At 40.7% G+C, this 13965-nt stretch overlaps 1 protein-coding gene and 1 non-coding gene across 2 annotated transcripts in view; both read right to left on the reverse strand.

Moving 5' to 3' along the window:
• Positions 1 to 13965, reverse strand: part of Adamts17 (ADAM metallopeptidase with thrombospondin type 1 motif 17) — a 347529-nt gene that overhangs the window by 130615 nt on the left and 202949 nt on the right. The window contains exons 11-12 of the mRNA XM_078051258.1: positions 4392 to 4493; positions 3256 to 3401 (exon numbers count right to left, since the gene is read on the reverse strand). Of these exons, the coding sequence (XP_077907384.1) occupies positions 3256 to 3401; positions 4392 to 4493 (248 nt within the window). The remainder of the gene's footprint in view (positions 1 to 3255; positions 3402 to 4391; positions 4494 to 13965) is intronic.
• Positions 10255 to 10361, reverse strand: LOC120886925 (U6 spliceosomal RNA). Its single transcript, XR_005730111.1, has one exon. It is a non-coding gene; the product is annotated as a U6 spliceosomal RNA (small nuclear RNA).

The raw sequence follows: 13965 nt of genomic DNA on the forward strand, positions 1-13965 counted from the left end.
AAATTACGCTCTGAGCATGTCTAAGTATACAACAATGAATTCCACCTCTATGTATATCTATAAAGCACCAATTAAAAATAGATAGAAGACCAGTAGAGAAAGGGGTATGGAGAGGGAGGAGGAGAGGGAAAGAGGTGTAACAAACAACCAGGGACTCAAATGGAGAAAATTAAACTTCGTGCATATGATTGGGTCCAAATGAACCTGACTATTATGTATAATTATAATAATGCACTAATAGAAGCATAAAAATAAATGCCTAGGGGAACCTGGCACATAGTGAGCGCCTGCTGCATTTGCTGTTCTTAAAGTGGTCATATGTGAAGGAGGTAGAAAAGAGACAAAGGGATGCAAAGGGATGGCACCTGCACACGGGGGGCTTTGCGTTTGAGCAGTGCACTGGTCGGAGGTGCTATGTACCAAGAGGGCAGAAGCAGGCAGAGAAGAGAGAGCAGTGCTTAGAAAGGGTCTGGTTTAAAGAGTTGGAGAAAAAAAAAAAAAACAAGGGAAGTCTATGGGAGTGGGAACAGGGCTTTCATCTGTCATTGCTTGTCACTGTAGGCCCATACCTCACAGGGTCTAGACTTAGGATCCTGCCAAGGCTTACAAAGGCATGGTGGTGAAACGGCATCACAGGGAAGGAGCACGGACCTGGGAGCACTGAGAACATCCACTTTCTCTTTCGGTACTTGTCCACTGCCCTGCTGCACAGGGCCTTGGTGGACAGCAGAGATGAGCAGTGAAGGTGTCTCTGTGTTCATAATAGTCAGAGGCGTTGTCACCCACAGACCCTCAGTGGCCAGGTGTGGCAGTCCTACCCATTCCCCTATTCCTCAGTGGTGACATGCACAAAGGTGGGCAAAAATAGGTAAAATTCATGACCACCACGAGGTGGGAGCCTAATAAAGAAGAATAAGGAAGGGAGTTTTTTACAACAATTTTGTGATCTTCAGATCAGCCTCTCTTTTGGGGAGATTGGGCTTGGAGGAATGAGAAGAGAATCCTAACACAGGAGGCCTTCTGGCAGGCCAAACCAGAGAGGTATGCTTATGCACCTCTGAACTAGGGGATCTTCAGGAGCTTTTCAAAATAAGAAGCCCCTGTGGTAGCCCAGAGCCACCATAGGTGCAGGGCAGGATGCAGCTAGAACAGTGATAAGGACCAGTCAAAGCTGAAAGCCACAAAGTTCTGGAAAGCCTCCTCTGATGCTGCCGACTAGAGAGAAACCCTAGCCCATGTCATCCCAAGGCAAAAGGACAATGTGGGTCTCACATAGGCTGTGACTAGTATGTTTGGCCAGCACTTATAACATCTTCTTTCAGGTGTTAAACATAATCTAAACTGTCCACCCTCTGGGACAAAAGGGCCTTCAGGCATTCAGAGGCCCTACTATTGCCTTCTGTGATGTTTACTGGGAGTTACCTCGTGTGTAATGATGCAGAAGGCCAGATCTGAGCCAGAGCCCACAAGCTCCAGTCACAAACAGGGGACAACCATGAAAACCATGACCCGAGCAAATTTTTTTCTGTACTTAAAGGTTTTCCACCCAAGTCACCCACCCCAGAGCCACCAGGCAGAATTGTGAGGTGGACAGTGTGGGACTAGGTCGCATCCCCATCTTGTAAAGTGCTAACAATAAGAGAGGCTGTTCATTAACTATAGATCAAGGACTTTACATGCATTGCCACCAGTTATTCCAACTTGTAGAGGGTAAGACAAGATATAGCCATCAGTTGCTATAAAGAGCCATACTGGGGGGCGGTGGCTAGAGCTATAGCTCAATGGTAGAACGACTGCCTAGCAAGTGTGAGGCCCTGGGTTCAATCCTCTGTACCACATAAAAATAAATAAGTAAAATAAAGGTATTATGTCCACCTACAGCTAAAAAAAATAATTAAAAATAAAGAGTTTTTCTGGGGTTGAAGACTTATCCACCCTGAGATGCTTCGCTCTACCCTCTTGCTCCCCATAATGGGGAAACAGGGGCCCACACATGGGACTTCCTTGAGATCATATGACTAATAACCAACAGAGCCAGGCTCAAACCACAGCACCATGAATCCAAACCTATAACTCTCTTTTTGGGGCCAGAGGTCAAGCTATTAACTTCAACATAAAGAAAAAACTGTAAAAATTGAAACCCCCCTTTATTAATTTCTCAGCATTTAGCCAAATAGAGTTTCTAACCATCTATCCATTTGTGCTTTTAGTTAAGAAATTATTCCTAATAGATAAAACACCTACCATGTGCCAACTACTCTGTATTATGTGGTGAAAAGGCATACTATGCACTGCTATATATGTTCTGGTCACTGACTGAACTATGGGCACATGCCTTCCTTTATCCAGGAGGTCCCTGGTCCTGGCTGGCCACTGGAATCATCTGAGAGACTGAAGGTATCCACTCTCTGTGGCCCACCAACAGCGTCTGTGTGATTTAATTAACAGAGCTTGAGCATCAGAATTTCTAAACACAAGAGGTACTTGCTAATTCTTCATTGACATGACATATATGTGCATATAAAGCATTTCTTTCTTAGTCATGATTTACAACTTGCCCATTTTCCAAATTGACATGACACCCAAGACAGAAATCAGACCATTAAAAGAAACACTTTAAATTGCGAAACAAAGTTTAAAGGGGAAAACTTGTGTTGATGAACTTATAAAAATTGAGCACAAATCTCTCTCTGGATCCAAGGGTGATCAGGAAGATCTTGGTGTCATTGTAATCAGTAAAAGAAACTGAGAAGAGAAAAACACACCCCTTCAATTTTTTTTTTCCCTGTCAAATACTTCTAGGAAGACTTGTGAAAAATATTCCAATGAACAAGATTGCTAAACACACAGACTCTTTGGACTAACGAACAAGAAGCCTGCTCCAGAGTCAGCCAACAGCTAATTTGAAGGCTGGACTCCATTTCCGGAAGGTCTACAGGCTTCCAGAGAATGACCCTTGACTAAGTAAGCCACGAAGCCGGCGAGACAGACTGCAATCCAGCTGTCTCAGGAAATCTCTCTCCCAGAGCCTAGGCAGGGAGTCAAGAAGCCAGCTCACCACGGGACTCCTCCACCTCTGTGTTCAGGGAGAGCTCTAGAGAAGCCGAGATGCCATCTGACACTTGAGGCCCTTGCACCGGACCTTGGTTCTATCTCATTTTCCGCATGCTTGGCTCTTGGTATAAGGCAGTATAACTGCAGGTTGGCAAGACCCAGGGAGGCATCTTAGAGAAGGCCTGGTCAAGGGGCACTTACGGCGGGTTGTCGCATTTCCTCTGCCGGAACCGCGCTCCTGTCCCACATGTCCTGCTGCACATGCTCCAGGAACCCCACAGGCTCCAGTCTCCATCTACATGCTCTGGGATGGGCGTCTTGCTCACACACTCCCCAGCACGGCACCACTGAAACACAGGAGGGAGGGCCAGGCCTGAGCACTCAGCAGAGCTTCTCCTTTCCCAAAGGACTGCGGGTCCCTCCATAAGGCCCCAAATTGATTTTTGAAATTTACATAAAAGTAGACTATTACAGGATGTGCATATTTGTTGTCTATTGATTCTACATGCTCAATCTGATACCTATCTATATTTCTCTGGGGTTTGGGTTTTGCCCCAAACTTCCCCATACAAAGTGGCCCATTGGGATTTTATAAATTCTCGGAAAAAGGATAATTCTGCATAGCTTGTGAAGGAACCTGAACATTGGCAAAGTTTGCTTAACATGACCGTCTACCTCTGTGTTATGGGTTCTAGGGTGGGGGTTGGTGCACAGGGATGAAAGCCAGATCCATGTAGATCACTGTGGTTCTTTCTAAGGATAAGAAGCCAATCTTCTAAAACATATCTTCCCAGAGTGTGTGACTTAGTGGCTCCCAATCACGGTATCAGGATGAACCATGACTTCCTTTTCAACCATTGCAATGAAACTGAGGACAAAGCTGTATGGCTGCTGGTTCTGGCCAGCTCTCCTCCTAATATTTAAAATCGTTCCTGTCCAAGAAGATCAAGTTTGCCCTCTTAATGTCTAGTTAGAATCGGACAACAGTGTTCTTATCAACTTCACTGCATGTTGACTTTTTGTGTTCGGCAAGTGTAATTGTTTTCCATTTTAAGTAAACTAATGGAAAGATTCCCTTTTAAGTAAATTAACTTGTGGCACAAAAGGAGGTATTCTAGAAAATATATTAAAGTAAATGATTCTTGCATCTTTAAATGAGAAAAGGAGGTAATGAGGGCACCCCTGTGTCTGCAGTGGGCTCCATGGGCATTTCTGCAGCGACTGTGGGATATTCCACAGGCTCCTGAGCAGAGGACACTCTGCCTCTCAGAAGGAAATGTGTCCAGTACCCAGGAGAGTGGGGCTGCCATTGGCAGTGGTAGGAGGCAGGGGGTTACCTTGTCTGCCCCACACTCGGTGCCATCCAGGGGAGGATCCAGCTTGGTCTTGCAGGACGTATCTCCTTCTACCAGGCACCACAGTCCAGCGCACATCAGATGCTACAGAACATGGAAAGGAACCGTGACTGACAAGAACACCCACATGCATGTAGGCCATAACTGGGGTCAGAAGTGAAGTCCAATTAACCTTGAATTTGGAATATGAAATGTAGGGAAGAGGGAGGGTCATGAATTGAGATGTTCAGAAAACAGGAGCATCGTTTCATCTGGTTTATTGAGCTCAATGAAATTCTGCAAATTTATTCCTAGGAGGGCTTGTCTCATAGGATTGAGTTTAACAATCCACCATCTGGTAATGAGGGTCTAAGAGGCATCAGGGAGACAGCCTCTGCCTCCTGGGAGTAATAAGCAAACAATTGCTTCCACTTAATGTACTGAGGGATAAGGCAGGCACCCAGGGGCTGCACTGAGCTCACAGGAAATGAATGTAACCTAACTTCGTTAGAGAGGGTTTGTTGGAAGAAGCTGAGGCCAGAGGGGTGAGCAGCTGTCATGAGACTCAGAAATGAGAGTCCAGATGAAGGGCCTGGACCTCATGGGGTTACAGAGGCAGCCTTCCATGTTCCCTGCCTGGTTTCTAACTCAGCTGAGCTGTGCATAATTTCTCACAGCATTTCTTCTAGAGAATTTCACAACTGCACAACTATACAATTGCAATAATTAATTCTACTGAAACAGGAATGGGCATTTAAAAGCACAGACTCTCAACTGTATTAATAAGAAATGTGGACATTGGCAAAGTGCTCAGAATGAAACAATTTATCAAAATCATTGAGGTTGGCGTGGCCAGTGTCCTTCCCCAAACGACTTACATGCAGACAGCATCATTAGCTATGAGGTGATTAGGGGGGGAGTGTCAGGCAGCACCCACATCCCACTTGGGGGGGTGGGGAATGATTCTGAGGCATCATTTTGCTCGGAGGTTACAGGCGGGATAGCGCCATTGCACATGGCAGTCAGCTACCCATCAATGCACCTTTCTTGACTTCTCCCTGCCATAGACAGCCCCCTCACGGTATTTCCTGGGATCACTTCCCAGATAAACTACTTGCACCCAAATCCTTGCCTCATGGCCTGCAAATTGAAAACAGATGTGCTTAAGGATCTTTTAAAGACACAGTGCTTCCTGAATGCCAAACCCAATCATGGTTAAGAGGCCTGAGCTGGAATGGGGAGACATGATCCTCCAGAGTATGGCTAGGGGATCTGCTAGTGTGCCTCAGGCAAGGAGTGGGGGCCCCTGTGATGTGGACAGCACAGTTACGGTATGGTTTGCAAAGGGTGCGCTGTGCTTCGTCTAGAAGTCTGTCAATCCAAGTAATCTCAAACATCTGCATGGACTAGTTGCACAATTGTGCTGTCTACTGTCAAAAAAAAAAATGTTTAGAGGTCTAGGGGACAAAAATAAATAAGAGAAAGGGAAGGAAAACAGAGCTGAAGGATGCTTTTAAAAAGAGCTAAGAAAAGCCCACAGCAGCCTTTTTCCTTTTTGCAAGTATGTAGAAACTTATCTGTGCCCTTGAAGAAGTCAGTGATTCCAGTGGAATGCTGTTCAGAAAAGCTTACACGTTCCTATGACTGTTCACCTCTCAACGGAGCGGTAAAAAGATGAGAGCGCTGAGTGCAGCACAGCTGGTCCCATAAAGACTGACTGCACCTCATTAAATGCTTGATTCCTTGCACTCTGACCTCAGAGTTCTTCGAGAGTGTTGCATCCATGTGCAGACACGTGTTCATGAGGCAAGGCTGACCCAGGAGGGAATTTATGGGGTAGGAGTGCTTGGGAGGAAGAGGAATAACAGCCACATCAGGAGAGAGGGGGAGAAGGTGGTGTAAACCATTTATTATGCACTTTATAGACAGTACTTTCCCATAAACCTTTTCTAATCATCAAAGAGATGGAGAACAAGGTTAGGCAGAGACTTCTCAAATAGAATCCTCCCCATACTAACCAGAAATGAAAAAAATTAATAAGTTACACTAAAGTTAAGAATTTCTGTTTAACAAAAGACAACTATAAGAAAATGAAAGAAGGTATTTGAAACACACGGGGAAACAATCTTAATACATATAACCAACAAAGTGTGCGCACTAGAATGTAATTAAAGAAGAAAACCACCCCAGCCTTCTCTAGATCAAATAAGGAGAAGACCCAGAAAAATGGATAGAAGACTTAAACAGATACATCCCAAAGGAGAATATTTAAATGGCCAGGAAACATATAAGAAAATTTGCTCAATCTCTTTAGTTATCAGAGAAAAATACATTAAGACCCACCATCAGATGCCTTTGTATACTCACCAGAATGGTTAGAATGAAAAGGATGGGAATTCCAAGCGTCGACAAGACTCTTGTGCATCGGTGATAAGATTATAACTTGAAACAACAACTTTAGAAACTCTTTGGCAGTCTTTACTAAAACTGAAGACATACATTCCGATACCCAGCAATTCTACTCCTAAGTATGTTCGGACCTATGCGTGTGTTCCTCAGGGGTCAAAGTACTGACCTCAAGTGATGGGTCACAAGGAAAACAGAGGTGGTGCACTAAAAATAATGTAACAAATTATGTTTGAACTATGTGCTTAAGGTTTATGTGAAACATTAACGTACTTTGTATTTAGACTTGGACCCATTCTCAAGATATCTCACTATTTCTATGCAAATATTCCTCAAAGACATTCCAACTCTATTTGGGTTAGTCTCAAGGTAGAAGCCACCCAAACATCCATCAACAATAGACAAAATATGATGCTTAGAATGATGGAATCACATATGATTTTATTTATGTAAAGTTCAAAGACAAGTAAAACCATGGTGTTGAGAGTCAGAATGGTGGTCACTTTTGTGTTCAACTTAAAAACAAGGGAAAAGGGGAGTGAGCAGAAAAGAGATTTTGGAATTGCAGTCCCTGACCCAATCTGGACCACCAGCATCGCCCTGTGGGCCCAAGCCAAGCAGTCATTCTGCTTCAAATTCATTCTCACCAACAGACAAATGGGTGGACTACATGACTGCCTGTCACTGCAATGTCTTCTAGATTAAAAGCTGGAATTCACATCATGCTATACAAATAATAAAAGTGCTCCAAAGTCTGTCATCCTTTGCCACATGACAGAACCAGGAGGCAATCTGTGGAGGTCAAGAGGCTCAGGCTGGGTCAGAAGCACAGTCTAAAGAAAGAAATTAAAATAAGGTAGCAGAAAGGGTATTTTAATATGAAGTCAAGACCCTGACCTGAAATGAAAGATCATCTCAGTCTCAGATTGGAAAGGAAAGCTTTGTTCCAAGAAAAATGGCAAAGAATGATGAGCCCAGAGGCATGTCCTGATAAGTTATTAGATGTCAAAGATAAAGCAAATATTCTTTGGACAGCCTGGAAAATGCATCAAATCACAGATATCAGGAAAAGACATCTTCCATGTGCAGATGCCTCTGCAATAGCATTACATCAGAGGCAGAAGAGAAATGCTGATAGGACACAAGGAAAGGACACGTGACCAGGAAGTTTGTACAGGTTGACATCCCTAATTTAAAAATTCACAATCTGAAATGTTCCAAAATCTGAAACTTTTTAAGCTCCAACAAGACAGATAGTACCAGTGGGAAATTTCCACCCCTGACCTCCTGTGATGGGTCACAGTCAAAATACAGGCACACTAAAAATGTCATGTATATGCAAGCTAACAGCAAGATATTATGGAGCATGACTGGGAAAATCTGAAGAAGAATTCAGAAGCAAACATTTAAAAATTAAATATATAATTTTAGAAGAAAAAAATCAATAAATGGTAACATCACTGAATGAGAGAATTGATGGCTAGAATGGAATTGAACATACATGCTACGTGCCTGTATGAGCATACCACGATGGACTCACTTTTAAGTATATCCATAAAGTACCAATTTAAAATAAACAAATAAATGAAGAAATAGAAGGAAGACCAATATAGTAGAGGAAGGGGGATGGAGGAGGGGATGTACAAATATGTGAAAATGAATCCCATTATTATGTATAATACACTAATAAAAGCATGAAAAATATGAAGACAAAAGGAGGAGAGAAATACAAATGATGGGTAAAGAGACAGGGAGGACTAAGAGGGAAATAGTAGCATGCATATGTTAATATGCCTGAGAGAGTAGATTTGGAGCAGAAGAAAGACTGGAGAAGACACAAGCTGATAGCACAGATCAGTCAGAATAGAGATCCCCACTTAATAGTGGGAGGCTGTCCTCCAATATGGAGTGGACATCTGTCTCTCACTATTCACGCCTTTGAGGGACACCACCCTTTTGACTATGGGATAAAAACTACTGACTTGCTTTAAAATTTTTTTAACTTAAAGACATTTCATTTTAAAAGAAATTTAAAATCACATGAAGAATAGAAAACATGAGTGTTTGCCTGGGAATAAAGAAAGAGACCAACTGTGAGGAGCGGGATGATGGAAATGTTCTGTGTATTGATTGGTTACAAAACTGTGCAATCGTCAAAATTCAGAGTGGAAATTAGAAAAGGACAATTTTACTAGATGTAAATTACAATTTTTTTCCTCTTTATTTTTAGAGAAAGTGATCCTGAAAAGACAGGAACTAAAAATTTACCTGAGTTGAAAAAATATAGGGCTTATGGTATTCTCTTGTAGACAGTAAAAATAATTACCATGGTATAAAGAAGAGTAAGACGAGAGATATCTCCAACATGCAAAAGTGTTTAAAGATATTTTTAGGAACAATATGCTTATACAAAGGTAATATACCTTTGTTTGATAGTTTGACTTGAAAACTGGATCTAGTTGTTTATAAGAACTAATTTCAAATATAAGAACTAATTTCAAATATGTATATCAATTTATACAACTGATATTGAGAAGCTCTTCAAAATCTATCTGTGAATTTAAAAGTTTAGCAAACTCATCTTTGCCTATGCAGCACAAAGCTGCAGCAGATCAGCTGGTAGCACTCGACTGTACAGGCAACTCTTTCTTAGCGGCCTTGAAATATAGTGTGACTGCTAACTGTCAAAGAGACCTGCTGTCCAGCTTAGTTTCCCTTTGGCTATTTAATGTGTAGATAACCAAGATGAAGTACTCAGCCAGAAAATAGCATAAATAGAAATTTCTGAAAATAGAAAAGACTGAAGTCCCATGATGTCACGCTTACTTCTAAGCAAAGCAAAGGTACTAAGCCAGGAGAGTCTTAACTAGGATGCTTTTAAAAGCACTGTTTTTTGGTTTAAGGTTTGGCATCAACATTGTCACATTCATCATTTTCCTCATCTTCCTCACTCTTCTTGAAGCATTTTCATATATCTACTAGCTTAAACCTTCTTCAGGAATATATCTCCAAGAAGGAATATATCTTGAGAAACTAAAACATCTCTGATTCCACTGTTGTATTTGATAAACCACTGTCAGTACTTTCTCTTTTCTTTTCCACTGGCACATGTCAAGGTACTGGGAACAGCCTCTGACCAACCAGCTAGCAAAAAACAGAAGTGGTTTGCCCAACAACCTGCCAGGAAAGAAATGCTGCCAATAACTACTCAGGAAGCTTGGAGGTGAATAGTTCCTCGGTTGAACTTTCGCATGAGACTGCAGACTGGGAGCCAACACCCTTTGCAGTCTTGCAAAAATGCTGTGAAGGCCTGGCTAAGCCATACTTGTGTCCTCAAACCACAGAACCTGACAGGTAAGACATGTGTAATGTTTTAAGCCAAAATGTTCTGTGGTAACTTGGCGATTTGGTAAGACGCAATAAAGTCTTAACCCAGGTATATATATATTTTTTCTTTTTTAAAAATATGGAATGCTTCATGAATTTGCATGTCATCCTTGCCCAGGGGCCATGCTATTCTTCTCTGTATAATTCCAATTTTAGTATATGTGCTACTGAAGTGAACACCAGATACATTTTTTTTGATACACTTCCAAACACCAAAGACAAGAGATGATCTTTAAAGTACCTGGGAAGGGTGGGGGGAACATGGAAGATTAAATATTAAATATATTCAATCAATTATAGAGAAATCACTGGAACAAGAATATCAATCATAATATCAAACATAAGATACAAAATGCAAAGAAAATCCAGAAAGCACAATGGGAGGCAGCAAAAAGAAGCAATCAAAAGAGAAATTATAATACAAAACAAGGTGCAAGACCTAGGATTAGATATCTGACCTAACAGTAAATGAGCTAAACTTACCTATCAAAGAATCCCTCAGATCACAAACCAAAACTATTTGCTAGGTAATAATAATTAGGGTTTGGCAACAACATTATCACATTCGTCATTTTCCTCCTCATCTTCCTCCCCTCCTTATACTGTTAACAGTACAGTTCTCAGTGGGGATTTTTAGCTGTAAATGTCTATACACAAAATAGCTTAGCATTAAACCTCACGAAACACAATTTGCTTGAAACAGGAGGAAAAACAACGACAAAAAAGAAATTAGCAGAAGAGTTTACCTCGTCTTAATTTATCACAAATAAATGGATAAAAATATAAGGATATAAAAGATTTAAATAACATAACAAGTTAGATATTATTGACAGAACTCTAGACCCTGAAAACAAACACACCTTCAATGTCATGGAATGGTCATTAAAACTAGCCTCAAAAAATATGAAAATTAAAACCACAGTACAATGTAATAAAATAGGAACTACCTTTTAGAAGTACTAGGGAATAAATATCCTTGCCACCTGAAAATCTTAAAACTCTTTCTTAAAACAACTTTGTGGTCAAAGGGAAAAATCACAATCCAAATTGCAAATAATGAAGAAAATAATGAAAATGAAAACATTACATATCAAGATGCACACAGTACCTGGAATAATATTCAGAATCTCCAACATACATGTTAACCCACAAGGGAGAAAAATTAATGTTCGTTTCAAGAAGTTTGAAAAGGAAGGCTGAGGCAGGAGGATTACAAGTTCGAGAACAGCCTCAGAAACTTAGAACTACCTCAAACTAAAAAAATAAAAACACCTGGGGATGTGATTCAGTGGTAATGCACCCCCGAGTTCAATCCCTAGTACCACAACAAAACAAAACAAATACTGCAAGAAGTCATGATGAGACTTAGATATATTTCACTTCATACACACAGGTTACACAAAAGAACATTTAAAACTTATGTTTTAGCTAAAGGTATAATTTCTTTAATATAAAAAATTCTAACAAATCATTTAAAAAAGATCAATGATCCAATACAGATAACCTAAAATAAAAAATGATTTAAGAAGACGGTTTACAGGCAGGACATGGTGGTACATGCCTGTAATCCCAACTATTCAGGAGGTTGAAGCACAAGGACCTCAAGTTTGAGGACAGCTTCTGCAACTTAATGAGGCCTTGTCTCCAAGAAAGAAGAAGAAAAAAAAGCTGGGGATATAATTCAGTGGCACAGTGCCCCTAAGGTTGAACCTCCAGTATGGTGGTTGGGGGTGAGGAAGATAGTTTACAGAAAAGAATACACTGGCTCATCAATACTTGAAAAAATGTTCAAACTCATTAATGAAAGAAATGCAGTTCCACCTCCACTACACTCATTCCTTAAATGCTTCGATTGTCAAATACCCGAAACACTGGGTAGAGCGCAAGGAAGCAGGTACTTTCCTATGTTGCTAATGAAAATGTGAATGGAGACCAATTGGGAAAAATCTCTCAATGACTGATAAATACATGTGATTTCATGTAAAGTTCAGATACAGGTAAGACTAACCTGTGGGTCCAGAAAGTAAAATGGTGGTTATTGCTATAGTGAGGGAACAGAAGTGGATAGTAGGGACACTTCTAGGATGCCATGATGCTTACTTCCTGATGTACAGGTCATAATCGTGGGCTCAGTTTGTGAAAAATGAATGTAATCGTATACTTAGGATTTTGCACACCTTTCTACGTGTTTCATCTTGTGTTATGGGGGACTACAATTACAAAAGTTACATATGAGCAAACATGATCTTTTATCCACATCTAAGCATTTATCCTATAAAAGGTTCTCAGTCTGTGGAGAGGTTTGTCTCCAAGACAATGTCTGAAGACTTTTTTTTTTTTTTTTTTTTTGGCTAGGTCAGGGTAGTCAGAGCTCCTTATTTAGAGCAGGCAGGGGCTAAGAACACAGATAAACATCCTAAGTACATAAGACAGTCCCCAATAACAAAGAGTTATCCAGCTCAATGTGTCACTCGTTCCGAGCCTGGGAAAACATGCTATAGATAAATGCAATTATTAATGACAATAGGGAAAAATAGTAAAAAGGAAGAGTGATAAAATTAGCAAAGTGGTTGAAGTTGATGTCACTAGTCATAAGACATATTAACCTTATCACCTCGGTTGCATTCTTCCCAGTAATGCATAACTTCAACCTAGTTATAAAAAAAATCAGACAAACCCAAATGACAAAACTCTCCAATGGTATCAAGGTCATGAAAGACAAGGAAAGAATGAGGAATTGTCATCGCCTGAAGAGACAATAATGACCAAATGCAAAAGGGGCTCCTGGTTTGGAATGTGGTACAGAAAAAGGACACGAATGGGAAAACTGGTGAAATCCAGATGCTTAGTTCATTGTAAGGATTTTAAAAATCTCTAAAATTTTTAAACTGATATATAAATTGTACACATTTATGGGGCACCGTGTGCTGTTTCAATCATGTATACCTTCTGTGATGTGAAATTGGGTTAAGCGTATCTATGTCCTCAAACGTTTATAATTTCTTTGTAAATTTCTTGGTCTTAATGGTTCTATGATGTTATGGTTTGGATGTGAGGTGTCCCCCAAAAGCTCACGTGTGAGACAATGCAAGAAGGTTCAGAGGAGAAATGATTAGAGTCTTAACCCAATCAGTGATTTAATCCCCTGACAGGGATTAACTGACTGGTAACTGAAGTAGTGGGGTGTGGCTGGAGGAGGTGGGAATTAGGACATGGCTTTGGAGTCTGTATTTGTACCTGGAGAACGGAGTCTCTCTGCTTCCTGATCACCATGATGTGAGCCGCTTCCCTCCGCCACACTCTCCGCCATGGTGTTCAGCCTCATCTCCGGGCCCTGAGAAATGGAGCCAGCCTTCTATGCACTAAGACCTCTAAAACTGTGAGCCCTCAAATAAATCTTTCCTCCTCTACAATTGTGATGGTTGGGTCTTTAAGTCATAGCAGTGAGAAAGCTGACTAAAATGTACGATTAAAGAAGATGTTAACAAAAGGAGAAGTTTGGTGTGCGGTATTTACTATTTTTGTGCCTCTTCTTTGAAAGCTAAAATTATCTCATAATAAAGTTAAAACCTATCACAATCTATAGTTAGAAAAAAAGTTAAAAGGTAGGGCAACTATATTTTTACTAGTATTGACCAATTCCAAAATGCACTATTAAGAGAAAAGGCGGCAAGATTTCACAAAAATATGGTGAGGCACGCTAGTGTTTGCAGGGAAAAGGAAATGTATAAATGGTTGTATTTTGAATTTTTGCCTTATGTATATATTGCTTACTCATAAAAGA

The sequence above is a fragment of the Ictidomys tridecemlineatus genome, chromosome 5, assembly GCF_052094955.1.
Source record: "Ictidomys tridecemlineatus isolate mIctTri1 chromosome 5, mIctTri1.hap1, whole genome shotgun sequence".
NCBI lineage: Eukaryota > Metazoa > Chordata > Mammalia > Rodentia > Sciuridae > Ictidomys > Ictidomys tridecemlineatus.